Source organism: Apteryx mantelli, chromosome 7 (genome assembly GCF_036417845.1).
Source record: "Apteryx mantelli isolate bAptMan1 chromosome 7, bAptMan1.hap1, whole genome shotgun sequence".
NCBI classification, from domain to species: Eukaryota; Metazoa; Chordata; class Aves; order Apterygiformes; family Apterygidae; genus Apteryx; species Apteryx mantelli.
The window spans coordinates 45,424,612-45,444,978 of NC_089984.1; the positions used below are offsets into that span (position 1 = coordinate 45,424,612).

Below are 20,367 nucleotides of genomic sequence, written 5' to 3' on the forward strand. Positions count from 1 at the left end.
TGTGAATTTACTGAAAGCAAGCGGATGTTGGCTCCACCAATAAGCATATCTACTAAATAGCTTTCCTCTACAAGAATTTAATAAGCAAACTCTATTTCAGCTGCTGAGTTTATTCTTTAAGATTACCTGTTCAATCATCATTACTGCCTGATCCTCTAGACGCTCAGGTGACCTATACAGCATAGTGCACAAACGAAGACGGTTAAAAGTCACTCTTAGATGCTCTTGATATTGCCCATTGTTATCTAGATGTATAGCCTTCTGCAAATGTTCTATGGCAGCCTCAATTCTATCTTCATCTTCTTCGATACGAGCAACTTCCATGTGAACTTGGCAACGTAACAAAATCAACATGCTAAGGAATAAGAATTTAAATGTAATCTGTTATAATGAGGCAAAACAAAATTCTTCAGACCTAAAAATTACCCGAAAGCGTGACTCTAATTAAAAGTGACTCCTGCATGCAAAAAGACATTCCCTTTTTACCTGAGTTGTCTCTTTCATTTTCACAGTCATGTCTTTTTAATGAAATGATTAAGAGAATTTAACTGTATTTTTCTTCCATTAACTCTGCACAAGAAAACACAGCCAAGAGGGAGCAACGCATCTTGTAAATTGACTGATTTTATGTATTATTAGCAGAACTCCTTCAGTATCGTACTTGCCATTCAGAAGTTCCCACTTAGGCATGTGAATCAAGTCATCGGATTTTCAAAAGTATTTATTAATTCCCAGCGAGAGCACGATGCAGTGCCTAATGGCCACTTTTTATAATATTTCAGTCTCTGTTCATGGCTTTTAAGTAGAAGCAAATTCTGAAAATCTAGTCCTGACTGTACTACCTCAGCACTTTTCAGAACATGGCTCTATGCTTCACCTCATCATAGGTATGCACACCCACTGCAGGCTGTGTCTTCGCCCAGAGGTTGCTCAAACCACTCTACGAAGTCAACATGTTTTCAATGAGGACTGTATTTTCTCCAGTCTCAGGTACACTGTGCTCCCTATTTATGACCTGCCCAGGAGGCTATTTGTGGCAGCTGTGGAGCGGTACACGTTACTTGAGCTGATTTCCAGATAGAAAGCAGGAATCGGATAAATGAAAGCAATGTTACGAAGAACAGAACACAGGAAAGTTCAAGGCCTCTGGGGTATCAAACATCTTGTCACAGAACTCGCGTATGTCCATATTAGAGCTAACTTGACTGAGCAGCAAGTACTGCCCTTATGCTGCTGACCAAGGTAGTTACAATTCCTCTTACAACCAAAACAAAAATGAAGGGCTTTGATGAGACAGGCAAATTAATAGGGACAAGTGACTGATATCAAAGCCACAAACGTTGCCGTTGCATTCCTTCTCTGTGAAGTATAAGAAATGTCTCAATAACAGCATAGAAATACAAAACAGGGACTTTATATGGCCAGTATAGAGCTGCTTCCTCAGGCTTCTGTTTCTTCTTTTTATAATTAAAAGATTACATTTTAAAAACACTGAAAATACAGTCCTCATTACTTCTGTAAATACCTTTATCAGAAGCTACTTAGTGTTCTGCTCAAATGACAAGCTATGTCCTTTATAATAGTAGCTCTACCACAAAAGTTATGATCTTTGTTCTTAGTAATCAGCAGCCTAAGTATAGGTCCAAATTTAACTAAGAACCACATACTTAGGCTCACTAGTTCCACTCCAATTGACGAAAAAGGTGAAATTTAAGTGCTTAAGGTTAAGTATAGCATAATCTGGGGCATTATAAGAGGAAATATTTCAGATGCTGATGAATATATCCAAAAAAATTATTTGCTTAATACAGTAGGTTTTTCAGTTAAAAACAAATATTACAGAAGATACAGAAAATGCTGTCTTGCAAGCAGCATCTCTTTTGATATATAATACAGAAGTCCTGATATTTTTCAAAAATCAATTTTTAGTTGTATGTTTTTACCCAGCAAAAGTCATGTTAATACCAGGATCTAGACCATATTTCAGCATATTTACTCATACTGCAGCTTTGTAATTTTCTCACATAATTTTGATTACATACAGTATTTTTTGCTTCCTAACTTAAACTACAATATTTGCTATACACCATTAAACAATGTGAGATTTTGCTTGAAAGGAACCTAGTTTCAAATGATGAATGAGGAAATGTACACAACATGCACCTATTAATTTATTACTAGCTACTGGAAAGTTTTCAAAGCCTCTTAATATCATACAGCTTGGGCTTTTAAATGAGTTTGATGCTATGTTTAAATGGCTCAGCCCAGTATCAAGGTCCATATTTTCTTTCAGTCCTTACAGCTTTCAAAGTAACAAATAAAAATATGTGTAGCATAGGAAGTTACCTGTCAATCTCTTCTAGGACATCAGCAACTGATAGCAACGGCTTTCGCACATGTTGATGCAAATTGTGTTGCAGTAGCGGTAAGCACAGATTCCATTGGGTAGTACAAACAACCTGAATTACATTGGGATCTCCCAATCGAACTGCATGTTGCAAGGTTAATTCAAGATTTTTTATCAATTTCAGCTGAGCCTATGTAAGAGAAAAATTACTTAACATAGATTGCATTTAATAAATATGACTTCTTATATGTTCCTCCAAATTTTAATCTTAGAGCTGTTTTCAACAGAAAGCCACCCCTCAGCCTGCAAATTCCTGAGACTTCCCCAAACACCAAGTGTAGTTCTATTTCATGCTTTCGTTTGTTTGTTTGCTTGTTTTAAGCCTTAGACACTGATAACTAAGGAATATTTCTTTTAGATACCCCATGCTGCTACTATATATTTCAGGCAGAAGTCTGTCAGCTATTCCCCTTTTTTATGATAAACAGAAATTGATAATTGTGAATTATTTACAAATTGAAAGGGCTTTGCCTCTCTTTTAGGTACTAAGCTACAAATGTAGCGTAGAAGGGGGAAAAAATATTATGAATGTATTTTGACATACTGTCAATTAAACTGTGTTCCTATTAAATTTGAAAGCAAACCCTTACTTGTGTTAACAGACACTAATAATTAAGTTCTTCACAGAGGTCACATAATAAACCAACAAACAGTTGCATATACCATAATAGGAACATTTAAAAATACTTAAATGTCCTATATTTTATCTAAGTGTATTAGTACTCTTTCATAATTTGAAGAATGCATGAAAATATGAAAAAACAAACGATACAAAATAGGAAAATACAAAAGGTGACTGGCTTTTCTGCATCCCAAAATAACAACACTCATAGATAAGAGTAATTTTACGCACTAACACTATTCATTTCCACGTGGCATATTCAGTTTCTACTTTAGAAACTTAGGTATCTCTATTAGCTGTTCTAAATTGCTCTCTGAAGGTGTCTATCTAATCTGATTCATAATATTATCAATTTGGGCTCCTAATTTTGATACTCTGAATCATAACCAAGTCATCTGACTATAGAAATCTAAGAAAATCCTCCCCCGTGTGACAATTGCTCAGGAATAACCTGCATTTCTCTGAAATAAGAATTTGTGTATCGCCTATAATATGCATTAACACATTCCCAGTAAATATAAAATATGAAAACAATAGAGCATTGCCTTTGCAAGCCTCAGTCCTACCAAATTATTTCTTGTGAAGTAACATATTTATGACCTTCTTCTATCAAACTGAACACTTAAGGGAGGAACACACAACTGCTGCTTACTTTTCTCAGTGTTCTTTCTGGCAGCCCAGTTAGAAAGAATATAAAGTAATTTCTGAGTAGCAAAATGGATTAAGATACAAGTCCAATACAATTTTCCTTGTTTAAAAAATTAAAACTTTTATGTTTCTCTCCAAGTTAATGTTAAAGAACATACCTCAACAACTCCTTTCGTATAAGTCATAATTTTAGTGCCAAGTTTCTGGACTTCATATTCATATTCCAAGCACTGTATTTCAATAAGTCTCCCTGGATCCTATGAAGCATTAATGTACAAAATGCTACTTCTAATAAATAAAAAGGAACATGATACAGACCAAAACCATGCAAACAATTACACTAAAATAACATCCTACTTTCTTACTGAAAATCCCACTCTATTAGCTTATTAATTGGAAAAGTAAAACACGGTTAGAATCTGATGTTTGAATATTAGCCACTTTAATTAAGTCAAAGTTGCAAAATATCTTTATTTGGGTTTCATTGCTAGCTTTGCAATAAGAAAACCAGTGTACACTTGACTTTCCCTATGATACTATAATTTGATTTTCATTCCAGCAGATTCTTGCTTAACAGAGGTATTAAAGAGATACATGGTTGGAATAAGTAAGAACTAGACGAGTCAGAAAGGAATCATCCTGACAGATCACGCAGCTTCTAAGTGAAAAAAGAGGTGGGATTTTTAACACTTCAGGAAAGCTCTAGCTATTAAATCATACAAATTACATGAATGTATTATCTCAGATACTTTACAATTGGCTTCCTATGGAGCAGTGAAGAAAGCCAGAAAGTATCTCCATTCATCAGTCATTATGAACTGTTATCAGTTATCAGTGAGACCTTTGTCATTTTAACATCTCCATGACTGGAAAACAGATGAGATCTTGTAAAATTTAAATGAATGTAGTACTTATAATATCATGAAAAGACAAGTACCGTGGATATATACATATTAATGTAATGTAGAATTTATGTTATGGCTCAAAAATCTGTTAGCATTTGGCAAAAGGCAAAGAAATTGAACTTAATAGAGATTTCTCTCACTCTACGATAAAGTCTCAGACAAAACAATGCCTGGCAATCTCAAGATGGTCATTTTTGTTCACACTACCTCCAAAGGAGAAGAGAAGGTTGAAATAGAAGCAAGCCTCCTCTATGGCTGCCATGCAAGGGATACTTTCTATTGATGCCTATACAAATATGCAAACTAAATCCTTGTGAATCCTTGATCTAGAGGATTTAAAAATATCTTCCAGATTAATACTATGGAATTGTGTGTCACCTTAGATTTGGCAGAATTTTTCAGAAGAAAAAAGAGCTTGAGGCAGACATCTGGAATGGAAAATTTCAGCGAGGATAGGTAAAATCTATAAAGTTACAAGTAATTGAAAGTAGGATCATTATAAAAAAAGTTGGAGTGATATGTTTGACAGTATTTGCCACTTACAGTACATTTGCATACATGCACATTTCGCCCAAGTGAAAACATACTCATGGGACTCACAACACCAGCAGGCACTCTTTCATACATTATTACGTCTGAAAAACTTATGTATTCTCTGAATACAGTAGTGAATAGCTCTGCTTCTCAACAGAGAAGAAACAGGGAAAAAAAAAAAAAAAAAGCTCAGATCCGGCTGGAGGTAAGAATCAACAAAGACATACACATGCAAAGACCATTTATAGGGGAGACCACACAAAATTTCCATCTAGGAGTATGCTCACAGTATCTTTATAATATAAATATTACAGAAGATTAAAACCTATCAAATGTTAGCAAATAACAAATCAAATAATAACTTGCTGGAAAAGAAATCATTCCTACTAAAGCAAAAAAGGAAATGTGTAGGAAAAAAATACTATCAGAATAAATCCACACAAATGAAAGATTAGGAAGTGCAGTTTGTGGCACATCATCTCTGGATTTCTCTTTTCAGTGCAGGATCAACTGTGGTAACTCCTATTTTTGAGAAAAGGTAACAACTTGGGGACTATTTCATGGCAAGCTTTTTTGAACTGCTCCATCCACCAGCCCTCTAATCATGGTCCAGACAAATGATCTGTTTTCTTCTCTGTTAGAGAATATCAGACTGAAGCTGTCTAGAATTAATCGCTTAGCATAACTTGCTTCTACATTTGCTGAAGCCTTAGGCCTCAAGATGTGAACTTTCACCTAGATACATTGAACTTTTACCTAGATAAGTAAAAGGGGGCCCCAGAGCTGGTTCAAGCCGGAAAGATAAAGAAGTTACACAGACAGCAGGAGTAGCAAATCTTGAAGATAAGAAAAGAAGCAGCCAGCCTAGAGACAATGAAGGGGGCCAATGAAGAAGGGGAAGACCCCAGACCTAAATATTACTATTGGTCCAAACTATCACTTGAGGGGTGGGGAATTTGGATTGTAAGGGTATAATTGCCCAGGGATTTCTTTGTTCGGGGTCCCTCTTCGGAGGCACCCAGCTCGAGCTGTAATTACCGCACGTGTATCATTAAATTTTATTTCTCTCCAATCTGACTTCGAACTTCTGCCTCAGCAGGAACCTAGGGTCGGACCCTGTTATGGTGGCCGGCAAGCCTAATTTTCAATAACATTCTCATCAAAATCATGATTCACATGCTGTTTCTCAAGGTTGATGATGTATTCATAAAGACCAAAGTGAATGCATATAACATTAATTGCTTTTAGAGCTTACATTTTTGTGACTGACTACAATTTCAATGGGTGTTAAATCTTCAAAAGCTGCAGGCAACATTTAAATTCCCACTCGGGAGCCAATTCCAATCAAAGCATTCCACAGAAGACATTAAAAAAATACAGGCAAAAATTTAGAGTCAACATTTATTCGCAAAAACTTACTTTACTGCTAATTATTTTGCTCTGCTTATACTCCACTCTCTGACCATCTTTTCTCAAGTTTACAAATAGCTCACTTATGCAAGTAACCATTATTAATCAATCAGCATTATAGAGATGGACAGTAGATCCCAGAACCATCAGTACTAAAGCATAATTATGATGGAAAAAAATCAACACTAATATTGATACTTACAGTAATCCCAGCTCTCTTCAAATCCAGTATACAATCATAAGCAAGCTTGATGCAGTTTGCTTTCACAGAAAATCGAGCCAATTCCAGAACCAAAGGAATCCTTCAAAAATAGAAAAATGTCACTTCAAATGAATCTGATATTGCTCTTTGACAGAATTAGAAAAACACTATATGAAAGTAACTTTATCAGTGCAATATATTTGGGACCCATGAAGTCATCTGAATATCAGAGGGCATGTGATTTAATACTCGCAATGCTCACAATCAATAAGGCTCACAGTAAAAACATTAAAGATGGCTAAATGACAATTACAAAAAATCAGCTGCTTTTGGAAAATAATTAGTAGACTTTAACACAGTCTTGCAAAGATTGTTTCTAAAGAACAAAAAACAAAATAAAGAATGAAATGCATTCAGCACAAAGACAGTGAAATAGCAAATGAGAGTTAAATTGCTGATAATTCTGTAAATACAACACCATCAACTGACACACATCTTAATACAGTAATGTACAATGCTCAACTGTTCAGTAACTAAGAGCATATAACACACACAGAGCAGGAGACTAGGTTCTAAATGTTAAGAATCTCAGTAAATAACCAAATAAACATAGTGTATTGTCTGGACTAAGAGAAGTAATGAGATACCTGGATACAGTCAGAGAAGACTGATCTTGGGTAAAAATGTAGTATTACTTCCATATGAAACAGTTTTGATGTAACTAGTGGAATAAAGAGTTCAGTTTTTCCTGTATCCCAAAATTATGCTGAAGAATTGGGAAGGGCTCAAAAAAGAGCTAAAAATGAACTAAGTTCTAAAAGACACTTGTCCAGCTAAAATCTAAGACTCTTTAAAATCTCATTTTATCAACAAGTAAAGATTAATTAAAGATTTAATCGTGTTATACAAACAGTTATATGGAACAAGATATTTAATCTGGGGTTCTTTAATCTAGCCTAATAGGACCTTCGTCATTTTATATATAACCTAAGCATTAATGCAATACAAACTACTTTAATGAGTCCACTTTCTTCAAATTCAGCAGAAATTTTGTCAATGACTTCAACAGGAGCAGAAGCAGGTTCAAATTCAACTTTCAGGGGACTGTGACAAGTGAAACTCACTTTTTACTGAGAACAGATGCTGGAGGTACATCATATTGTTTCATAAGTTCATATACAGAATCCAGATTTGTGGTGGTGTCACTTGGAAAGTCATTTGTGTGCCACTGCCTGCAATATAATAGCTATTGATAATAATTTTTCACAAGACAATATTTCATATTTTAAATGCAGTATTTCAGATTTTTGATGCAAAGTCATAACTTTATAATGGATAGTTCTTAGTCTATTTAAGTGGGATATCTGCATTATAAAATATCAAATTAAAAAAAATCATGTCAGCAATACCTACTTAAGTATTCTGAATAAGTCACTCAGTGATGGTGAGATATCAAGCAAGGACACTCCAGAATGAGAAATTAATATTTCATGTGGTAAATTTTTATATAAAAGCAAGGAAAAATGGTGTGCTGAACTCCTTTCCTCTAATATCAACATAAATGATTTCACTTTTACAAAAACAGAATTAGTGGTTTAGAAAGGGGAGTGTTGAGACTCTGAAAAAAATCAAGAATTTTCTTATGAAGTCTAATTTGCATAATTACTTCATGCCTTTAAAGTTTATAATTTTTAAAAAAGATCATGCTTCACATCCTTGTGGCTCATTCAGTATACTTTAGGTGTGATTTCCCCACTTCATCTTCACTCTCTTATGCATGACTTGTGTACTGAACTGTAATTTCATGGACACCACAGTGTTTCAGTCTCCTTTAAATTCTTTTAGTCTAGAATCTCAGTACAATTTACACCCTATTGCACATATTCCCAAAGAACTATTTCATCTTTTAACTGAGGCTGTTTTCTGCACCAGATTGAGAGTCACTGCTCAAACTGTCATTCTAGGTTTCCTTTAGATAACAATCTTTGTAGTGGATTTTTCTACTGAAATAAGAAAGACCAGAAACCCAACCCTACATCTATAGCATCAAGCACCAAAATACAAGTAGAAAGACAGATTTTAATACTTACATTTTTATCATCTGCATTTTATAAATAATTGACAAATGGATGGAATTTTCTATTTCCTTCTCTATCTGGGAAATATCCATCAGTTGGTGATATACCTATAAAATAATAATTAAATTATTATTTGACTAAATAAACTGGCAAAGGACAGGCACTCAACAGGGATAAAATAAAGCAGGTATGCTGACTGTAGACTTTTTCATGGACTTTAAGAACACTGAAACTACTATGATAGCCTATGCTATTCTGCATATATCCCACAAAGAACACCACCTAATTGAGCTATACTAGTTTTCACATGCTGAGGATCAGAAGTATTAACAGAAATCTCAGTGTGGAACTAACATCTGAGTTAAAATTCTAACTAATGCACCTTTAATAATATTTTATGATAGCACGCATTCTGAAATCATCTCATCAAGGTGCAGGAAATAAACCCTATTCAAATGTAGCTGTAATTATAAATATAACAAAAATATAAATAATTATAATAAACAGTTGTTACATCAATTTAACTGTACAGTTACATATTAAACACATGCATGATCATCTTTTATTCTGATTTGCACTGACTGCCATAATAATCACCTTCCACAATCTAACAAAGATGGCAATACGATTGCCCCTCTTCAGGCTTTTCCTGTAAGGCTAGTCTAGTCAATTGTTTTGTTTTTTACTGCATCTAGACTGTGAGGAAGGCTGAGAATCCATATATCCCAAATATTATTTAAATTTTTTAGATATGTCCATTCCCTGAATGATTTCCCTTCTTCCTCTCCCTTATCCTTCCCCAAACATTCTTCCCCTTAGACTCTTCTCTGTGTATTCTCTACAAAGTACTTTTTTTCCAACATAATGTTACTTAAACTGCAATGGAACAATAAGTTATTGTACAACTTAAGTATGCTGCTACTAAAACACTCAACAGGGTAGATCATACTTCTGTAGCCTTGCTGAGATACATAGCCCAGGTGCAATTTTAGAAGTACCTTATTTTTCTGTTTAAGGCCATTGTTAGGTAGTTTAGTTCAACAGTGCTTATAACTAATACAAAAGTCATTTGGACTTTGCCTAAATGTTATCGCTTCATTATTATTGCACCTCTGGAAGGCCCTACATTGGTTCTCTTAATTCAAATGTTAGAGAACACATATTTGAAACATACTCTTTTGATATATAATAATTGGAAATGTAGAGAAATATGACAACAGATAGTGAAGCAGGGAAGGAAAAAGAACATGACTGCATGTAATTCCCAAATCTTATCTAACACTATGGATTCACCTATTTCTGCTTGTCATGTTCATCCTCACCCTCTTATTCGCCAAATTAAGGGCTTGCAAGAGATGTGAATTAATATCCCATGCTCTGATTCCCAGAACTCTTCACAGAGATCAAGCTGGGCCATTTGAGTATTTTTTCACATGAGAAAAAGCAACAGAAGCTAAATAAAGCCTGGCATTTATATTTCCAATGGCATAAGTCAGGAAAGTTGCATCTGTTACACCTACTGTGCTAACTATACCTAAACAGAATTATTTTTAGGGATATCAATAGCCATTCCTATAATAATACGCTGTAGTAGTATAAATAACATGGAGCACTCTCACACTGCAGTTGGGAGCTCTTTAGCTTACAGTATCAAAAGTATAAAAGCTGTACAAATATAAACATATCTACTGTATCATTTGGTAGTTACAGCATTTGAATAGAGGAATCAAAATATGTAATAATTATAATGATCTTCTCAAATGTAGCAAAGCTCCTGTCTTTAGGATAATTTATATATATATATATATTTTACAGCATTACCATTAGAGAAAATATTTGCGAGTATTTATCTGGAGCATTTTCTTTAATAAAGATTGCTGCAGTAGATGAAAATTCTTCTGCTTCTTTCATTTTTGAAGCATCAAGGAAGCACTCAAGTAAATTTCTGCAGATCAAATAAAATATTTGTATTAAATATTTACTAATGCTTTCATGTTACCTAAAAAAAGTTCTCATTCATATTTTATAAAGAGATTCTATACATTCAAGATTCCACGCCTAAATTCAATGCTATACAAGTGATTACTAGTATAATGCACTGACTCCCAAAACAGAGATATCCTCTAACTTCTATGCTTTTGCTTCTTCCAGAAGACTATATGGCTATTAGTGTCCACTAATTACACAGGATCACAGAATCACAGAACGGTTGAGGTTGGAAGTGACCTCTGGAGGTCATCTAGTCCAACCCCTCTGCTCAAGCAGTGTGTCAAAAAACATCTTGGAAAAGGAGATTTTTGTGAACACTCTTCAGAATTAAAACAATTAATAATTTGAAGTCATAAGAGAAAGACATTTCAGTGAACTGCATTCTAAGATTCAACTATTGTAAAGGTTAGTACTTCAAAGCCACCAAGTGAAAGAAAAATATTCACACTGGAAACTGCAGCATACCTAATGGATTTTCAATACTTCATCTGATTTCATTGGAAAAGACCCTGTGATTCCATTAATAATAATGATTCCATAAAAAAAACAGATTCCATAAAATAAATACAAACATAAGAAATAGAAAAGTACATGCTACCATTTGTCTCACAATACAAATACATTATGCACTTACTAGTTCTCATTAATACTGCTGAAAAAGTATGTTTTGGTATGAAAAACTATATGCACAATATGTTACATAGACTTTAGCATATCCTTTGGAATGTTTTGTTATTTAATTCTTGATTTCCCTCCACTTTCAGCTTTAGAAAGAAAATATAAGAAATGCTACGTACCAATGGAAAAGATGTCATAGACTAATCAAATAGAAAATTTCACAAAGAGAAAGGGAAAAACTGAGGCAGAAGCGTTATCAGGAATTGGAAACTGTTTGTAGAATGACACGCCCAAAAACCTCTGATTCTGGTCTTAAAAAATTAGGTGGACATTCTTCATTTTGCTCCTAAAACTGCTTCTCTCAGTTCAGTTCTATAGAGATCTCAAGGTTTACACTCTGACCTTATTCAGAAAATATAAGAATGGTAATACACCATTGATAATAATTAGTAGTAATGCAAATGTGTGTAATAGTACAGACAGAGAGCTGCTTTATATTTTTTTTGTTTTCATTATAGTCAGTAAATTAGAAAATCTAAGCTGAGACTCAATGCCTTCTTTGTATCAGTTTTCACCAAAAAGATCTCCCAGTGCTCTGTGCTCAGTAAAAGGGTTCAAGGAGCAGCAGAGCAGCTCTGCTGAAACAGAGCTGGGGGTCCTGCTGGACAGCAAGCCGAACACCAGCCAGCAGCCTGCCCTGGCAGCAAGGAAGGCCAACAGCATCCCGGGCAGCACTAACAGGAGCACAGGCAGTAGATCGAGGGGAGTGGTTACCACCCTCTCCTCAGCACCCCTTAGACCACATCCAGGCTCCTGCACCCAGTTCTGGGCCTCCCAGTACCGGCGAGACATGGACAAACCGCAGCGAGCTCAGTGGAGGGACACCAAGACGCTCCGGGGGTTGGAGCGCTTGCCCTGTGAGGAGGGGCTGAGGGAACAGGGCTGGTTCATCCTGGAAAGAGGTGGCTTCGAGCAGACCTGACAGCAGTCCCCCAGTACCTACAGGGAGGTTATCAAGAAGATGTAACCAGGTTCTTTACTGCGGTGCACGGCAGTAGGAAACAGGCATAAATTGAACAGGAAAGGTTCACACTGGATATAAGTAAAAACTTTCTCCCCATGAGGACAGTTGAGCAGTGGAGCTCAAAAAGGTTGTGCAGTCTCCATTCTTGGTGGCTTTGAGACCTGACTGGATAAAGTCCTGAACCTGACCCCACAGCTGAGCCCTACCTGGCTTTGAGCAGGAGGTCAGATTAGCAATCTTCTGAGGTCCCTTGCCGCCTGAATTGTCCTGTGATCCTAAGATATAAACTGTTTATCTAGAGTATAAAGCATCTGTCAGGTTTTTTTGGAAGCAACGTAGCACCTAGGTACTGAACATTTCTCATATTTTTGGAAAAGCTTGTGAAAACAGACATCATTGCCCTTGTTTCAATTCTGTTGTGCAATCTAGGTCTCAGAACATTCAAATTACCAACTGTCTGTTCAACCAATATTTTTTTGCTCCCAGTGCTTTTCTCGCAATTATTTTTTGAGGTTTTGGACATGATTTGTGATTTCTTTCACTGAAATTAGGTATGGCAAATACAATAAATCGTTTGCGTTTTGACCAGATTTTTTTCTGACACTGCTTTTTCTTAGTGATCACAGACCTATCAATATCTCAGCCTACATGGGCTGCTCAACCCAGAACCATCAGTTCTTATTAGCAAGTAGTTCAGATTATCTACCAGGTAGCTCTTGTTCTTATAATGTATATCTCAGTAAAATATGTACTGCAATCAAGGAAGATAATATTAGTTTAGATACTGTAAAATTTGTTCTTTAAATTTGCATTTGAAAAGTTTAATATACAAAAACAAGTAAAGCCTTGCCAGAAGGTCTAACTGCAGATATCAAATTTGTAAACTTACAGCTATATTTAAACAAATTTAACATTTTACCATATTCTTTTTGTCTGAATTTATAATAATACAATTCTTCTTAGTGAACAGCCACCACAGATATTGAGCAGATTATGCTAGTATATGTCATTATACATCTTATTTACCATTGATCTGGATTTCCATAGCGTAGCTTCACTATAAGCTTCACTTCTAAGCTAAGTCAATAAATCAATCACTTAAGTAATTTATTTATATTTATTAAAATGAGTTCATAAAATAATCTGCACACAAACATGACTTACACAGATCACCCTCAAAAAAAATCAGTAACAGCCTTAAAAATACATAAGCCACTCTATAAAAAAAATGACACATTGCCCTCAACAGCTATCAGCTATATTGTACTAAGATGGGAGAATAATCAAAGCCCTTTCATTGAGAATATATATATATATGCTTTGTTATAACCCAGAATTGGCAACTCAAGCAGTTTCATCAACCTCCACTCTCAAAAGCTCTCACATTTTCAAGAGTTAAAGGTTAAGTACCAGGACCTTAACCAGGATCCCACACTTAGAAAATTAGTTTCCAAACCTATTTGCCAAAACCTTCCATTCTGTCCAAAGACAACACCTTAACACACATTTTTTTTAGCAGAAGTGACCAAGTTAACACACAAAAATATTTAAATTCTACTATCTATTCTACAACCCACTGATGCTGTCTGAAACATAAGTATGTGGGTATCTTTGTATACATGCTGTTCCATGCACAAAGGGAAGCCAGATTAAGAATATTCATAGCGCAAAAAAAAAAAAAAAAAGGATATTTGGAATAGACACTGATAATTATTTAACCAAAAGAGTGCTGTATAATATGTTAACATGCTATTCTCATTATGGAAAAATTTATTTAAATGTAATATACCAAAAAAGTATTAATTTCTGCAGTCACTTTAGATACAGCAGGTACAGTAGAAAGTAACAAAAAACATGTCTATTAAAAACCTCTGTAATTGTATCTGTCTTTTAAAACAGTATTTAATCAGGTTTCATTTTCCATTACCTTCCACAAGCAATAAGGACTTTTTAGTCTTGCTTAATAAGAACATCCTTGAAACGGGGAAAATAACTACAATATACCTTTTCAGTCATTAATTTTCTTCATTAACTATCAATTGCTAAAGGTGATGTCTAGAATTAATTATTTAATCCAGTGTAAATTATACTGCACTTGCTTCTGAACAGAAGAGGTATGCAGAAAAACCTAGATATTTCTTATGTATGACATGAAATTGGCTGACATAAATTTCAGCTATGACACGGATGGAAACGTGGAAGGCATTTTTATTAGACTCTAGGTTACTAATCTCTTCCCTAGTACTACATGACTAAGGATTATTACACTTCTAAATTTAAGTTTTTTGCATAATGCTAAAAAGATACTTTCTGAATCCACCCTTATTTGGAAGTTTAAATCTTGAATAACAAAAATCTGTTGGTTTAAATCTTACTAGACTTGTTTATGCAAGTTACTCCTTCTTCTCATAACTTTTGGACTCTTGTTTTTAATAAGACTAGTTAACAGAAGATCTATTTCATTTATGCTTTGACACATCAGGCCAAGTGATTATTCAAACTCGTAGGAACAGCCTTTAATTTAATATTGAAAAAAATATACTTCAGATAGGACTTAAAGCCTGAATGCCCCTGCCATTAACATTTTAATCTCAAAGTAAATATTAAAATCAAGAATCTCTTATACTATGTGCACATTTATATATCTTTTAAAAGTTATGAATTAAAAATTCTATAATAAATATATTTAAAATGCTAGCAATGAACAATACATTATTGAAAACTACCTCAGGTGGCAGCCCCATGTACAAAAGGACAGCAGAATACCCACAAAAAAATAGAATTAGACTTACATCATGAGTTCTGCTCTCCATTCACTGTCTTGCTCTTCAGTTTGGTTTAATGCTTTAACAATCTCCGATAGGCTGGGAATAAGGCAATAACGGAATCCAGGCTTAAGATATGGTCTCACAGCTTCCCAGTAAAGGACTGAGGCATTATATATCAAAAAATAATATCTGAAAACAAGAATCAAGAATTTAGGATTTCATGAATTTTGATAAACATAAAATTACAAAACAATTATTTTAAGACACTTCTAAGAAACAAAAGTTGGAACTTTTCCCATGTGTTTAGGTAATAACTAATCCTGACTCAGAACTGAGGGTGTGAGCACCAAAATAAAGAACAATAAGATAATTCTTAAGATTATACTTTATCCAGTAATTAGCTAACTACTTAAATAAGCTAAAACAGTGCTCTGCTTCTCTACAGCATAAATAGAAAATGAGAAGAAATACTCAAATACAGATGTCTGCCAGGCTTAAACATGCTGATTCATTCTGCCTCTTTAATACTATTCCAGTATTCTTCTTATATTGCTGCATGCAGCACAGCAGTTACAGAGGTGCAGTAACAAAATGGAAGGAGAATCCACAAAATCAGACACACACCCCCCCAAAACTACCCAGTTAAAATATGAGACATAATCAACTATGAAAACTTAACTCAGTAACATTTCCTCAGATTTAAAGAGTAAATCCAATCAGTAGGGCCTACCTTGGATCATGCATTGCAAAGTCTATTGCTTTCAAAAAAAACATCACAAACTTTTCAAATTCTTCCTAAAGCAGAACAAAAATTGTTTAGGCAATTTTTATATCACCTTCATAAATCACCACTACATTATTTTCATATTTCAGTATGCTCATATGTCTTTTTTTTTTCCCCCCCAAGCCATTCTCAAATAAAACTTGTGGTCATAATCAGGACTGGTGACATTACCTACTACTATGTTTGCCTGATTTCAATCTTTAAGACTATATTTTTGGTTTCTTTCATTTCTGCCAAAATTTAATCATTAGGACTGAAATTGTCCAACAATGCAAAGCCGAATACTTTTGGGTTTGGGGGGGGGGTTTTAGGTCTTCAGCAAAGAAAGTTCAAATATTTCTAAGAGCAAAGCCAGGAAAAAAATATTGGTTTGTCATGTTAAAAAACTTCAGGTATTATTTTCTCTGTAAAAGTTCCAACATCCCGTGCTCACAAGAATTTGGCAAGCGAATGGTGTGTCAGGCATTATTCTTTTGTCATTTCCCTGAAAAAAGCACTCAGATTTGGCGAGTTGTAAACCTTTTGCAATTCATCGATGTTCTCGATGACATCTTGGATTCTAGCTATCAAAATCCTTGACATTTCTATATACAGTGAGCAGGTTCCTGCTTGGACTGACCAAGCCTTTCCCTGTAATTGCAAAAGGCTATACTGAACCTCTTTCTACTGAGATAAGAGGTCCTCCTCTATGGTTTCTCTCTCACAGCCAGTCAGCACCAAGAGAAAGACTTGGCATGTGTGAGGGTGATCAGGTAGGTCAGCGGAAAAGTGAAGAAAGTAGAAATGAAGAACTTAAAAGGCTGGATAATAGGATAGGATGGGATACTTGCAAAATGAATTGGATATTAAGAGCAGAAACGATGATAGGAAGGAGCATGGACATTAGAGAAGACTGTAAATGACTGAGAGAGATGGTGGCTGAGAACCAAAGATGATAAAGGGGTGTACAGGAAAAAAAGCCTACGGTGAAAAGAGAAGGTACAAGAGGAGTACTAGAAAAGCCCAGACAGATAATGGGAAAGGAGTTGGGGAACGCAAAACTTGGTGAGGAAGAATGCAATTGGGAGACTCTAGAATTTGGGAACATAAGGAAGGGATTTGTGAATGCTGAGAGAAAGATGCAGTAGAAATGGGAAAGGAGAGGGGGAACTGGATGGGCAAGAAGGGGCTGATGCCAAAGGGCTCTATATAGTGTGACCAAACAGAGTAACTGAAAAAACTGTAAGAGAGTTGAGACTGCTTACTGGGCTCAGGGACTGGCATAAAAAGGCTACAGAGCAGCAAGTGGCAATTGGCTAGACAAAGAGAAGACTGGGATGCTTGAGGTATTAGGTAAAAGCAGAAAAGTCAGACTTGGACTCTAAGAACAGAAGAGTGCTAGTCAACTAACAAGAATTCCCACAGAATGGAAAACAGAAGGACAAATTTATTTGTTCTCTAAATGAATGAAGTTTTCTAGTGCCACATGATGAGAAGTTATGATACAAAGTGTATCTTGCAAGCACATTACAACACATAGCACAAGAGAGCCAAGTCAGGATTGCACATGCAGGCATGGTTCTTAACATCTAAGAAATTAGCAAGAGTCAAGAAGAAAAGAGCAAAATTGTGTGAGATTTAGAAAACATGAAAGAACAGAACATGTCTTGTTTTTTTAATTTAGAAAAATAAAAGGCTACCGGGGGATAAGACAACAGTTTTCAAATATGTACAAAGTTACACAGGGGCCACTAAGCAGTTTTTTTTCACATGCATTCACAGAAGACAAAAGCGAATACAGGTACAGATAAGATATTAGGGAAAAGTTTCTAACTTAAAAGATAATTAAAACATTATTCAAGGAAACTACAGGAATATCTGTCAGGGAAATTTGTAAATACAAACACCACAAACATCTGGTAAGGCCATTTCAGGTCAGGTATCAATGACAAATTGTCAAGCACACTGACCACTGTACCAGAAATAGTGAACTGCTGACAAGAGAAAACAGGTCCCACTCCATCTGAAACCCAGCAGGAGGTAAGAACCACTACCTCACACAGGGACACAGTATCACTGAAAATCAGCACATAGGCACTTTGAGAACCAGAAGTATCTGCTGAGCTCCTACCAGAAAGCTTAATCTCTAATTTCAAAAAGCAAAAGACAGACCAAAGCACTACATTGAAAGGCTACTGATCAGTGTTGGAGGCACTCTTAAATCTGCCACAGAAGAGAGAAATGGACTGGACGACCTCACTCAGGTCTCAGGTCTCTGAGGGCTTTAGCCCTCCAACTCCTTTGAGTCTGTGAAACATTTAGTGTGATCTCAAATAAAATATTTTGTAGTTGTTTTTCTAGTTAAAAAGCTAAATTTGGTCTGAAAATATATTGACATAAAAAGTTAAAAGGTTGACTTTGAAACAATCAGCCTTCTGAAAAATTTTCCATGTATTTTTTCCCAAAGTATTTGCAATATAGTCCAGTTCAGCTGATAGTTTTGTTTACTCCCAAATTATCCATTAACATACTTTCATTTAACTTTTCCTACTCTTGTATATTTTAAAGGGCTGAAATCAATACATAAATACCCAAGAAGAAATATTTTTTTAAATGGACTTTAATATAATGTAACCTTCATAATTTCTCACCAAGTTATCAGTAGAAAGTGGAGTGTGCAACTGGCCTTGGCACAAGTATGCTCTGCCAATAAATTGGTTTACAGGAAATCTTCCTTTAAAATACATCTGTAGACAGTCACTGCTTATTTCCAGACACCCCAACTAAGACCAAAAAAAGTATTTTAATATTTAAAAAATGCAACAAATAATTGGGCAGGAACTGTAAGTTTTTAAAAACGCATGCCTGTTCAAACAGTATAACATGTAACAGCATATCCATACACAGACAGTATAGCATAAAGCTGCATATCAGATCTGGTACAAAACTATTACAATTTATTAAAATCTAAAGTTAGACTTTTTTATTCCAAACGTATAGTGAAATGGCTTCTTTATTTAAATCCTGAGTTATTCAGTCATAGAATCCCTTACAGTATAGAAAAAGCAGTTGAGATTTAATTGAAAATGCATGTTTAAACAATTTTTCTGAAAAGGCAGAAAACTGAAGTGTAATATTTTTCCCAGGTACTTCTGGCAATATCCTTAAGTAATGACTTATACCACTGTAATTACACTATAAATCACATAAATCTATTTATTTATTACAAATAAACTGCCTAAATTACAAAGTAAAGCTACCTGGAATGCTTGTTCAGCACATAAAACATATAGGTCTGTGCTGAAGTTCTCTGAAGAACTGAGAGCAGATTTTCCTGGACTGGCTGATTTGATCAACTCATAAGCATTCTTCAAAGCTTGGACATCTGAAATAGAAAAGACTAAAGAATGTAACAAATAATTTATGCTTCGAGGTAGACTGAAAGATGTTTGATCGCATTATTTTCAGTCAGCTATACGGCACACTTTTTCTCTTTTAAAGAAAGGAATTGAATGTTCAGGAAAAAATAGCCAAACGTTGTTCAAAGTTAATCATATTTGTAAGATGAAGCATTAATGAGTCTCTTGCAGTTTTAAATCACTAATGTAAGTACATAAGAACGTTAATTATTTCTCAGGCCTGATTCACAGTTTCCTGAAGTCAAAAGGACTCTTTACATTGATATAACAACTCGTGATTAGATCCTTAAGGCTGTGATTTGAAATAAACTCAAAACCAGAAAAAAAATTGAAGAAACTAAAAACACTGTAGCACAGCAGTTATATCTTTTTGCAGCTAGGAAGCACATGTAAAGCATTTGGAGAAAAAACGTTTTTACGTATATTTAGAAACAAAGCAGATAACGCTCGGGCAGTTGGATTTTTTAAAAGAGAGCTGTACTTCGGGGGGAGGGTGGGGGTCTGACATCGCTTTACCTCGGCGAGCCCCCGCTGCGAGCAGGCGCTCCCCGATCGCCAAGTCCATGCCGCTCACACCGCGCCCGCGGAGCGGGGGGGGGGGGGGGGGGAAGAGGCTTCGCTGAACGGCCGAGAGAGCGGGCTGCGGACGCGCCCGCACCGCCGGCCCGGGGCGACGGGGACGGACGCCCCCCCCCGCACCGCGCTCCCCGCTCCCCCCCTCCCCCGCGCGCTCGGGGCGCCGTTACCCCGCCGGTCCGCGGCGCCTCGCGCGTATCCCGGCAACGCTCCCACAACGCGCGCGCGCCCGGGCAACGTGCGCGTTCGTTGGTAAACCGACACCGGATACGGTCACTGTTCGGGCGGCCACAGGGACGATGATTGACGGCCTCCTGCTGATAACGCCATCAGCGGCGCTACCGAAAACGTACAGCATGAAGCCTTGTGAAACACAGGGCTGCAGCTGTGGACTGAGGCACAGT

At 35.9% G+C, this 20,367-nt stretch overlaps 1 protein-coding gene across 1 annotated transcript in view; it reads right to left on the reverse strand.

The window, feature by feature from the left end:
• The window catches only part of CFAP46 (cilia and flagella associated protein 46), an 86,534-nt gene extending 66,582 nt beyond the window's left edge, over positions 1–19,952 (reverse strand). Inside the window, exons 1-12 of the mRNA XM_067300399.1 lie at positions 19,904–19,952; positions 19,229–19,353; positions 18,620–18,751; positions 15,936–16,000; positions 15,230–15,394; positions 10,628–10,751; positions 8,819–8,913; positions 7,853–7,960; positions 6,729–6,828; positions 3,836–3,934; positions 2,347–2,537; positions 127–355 (exon numbers count right to left, since the gene is read on the reverse strand). Of these exons, the coding sequence (XP_067156500.1) occupies positions 127–355; positions 2,347–2,537; positions 3,836–3,934; positions 6,729–6,828; positions 7,853–7,960; positions 8,819–8,913; positions 10,628–10,751; positions 15,230–15,394; positions 15,936–16,000; positions 18,620–18,751; positions 19,229–19,353; positions 19,904–19,952 (1,482 nt within the window). The remainder of the gene's footprint in view (positions 1–126; positions 356–2,346; positions 2,538–3,835; positions 3,935–6,728; positions 6,829–7,852; positions 7,961–8,818; positions 8,914–10,627; positions 10,752–15,229; positions 15,395–15,935; positions 16,001–18,619; positions 18,752–19,228; positions 19,354–19,903) is intronic.
• Between the last annotated feature and the right edge of the window lie 415 nt (positions 19,953–20,367).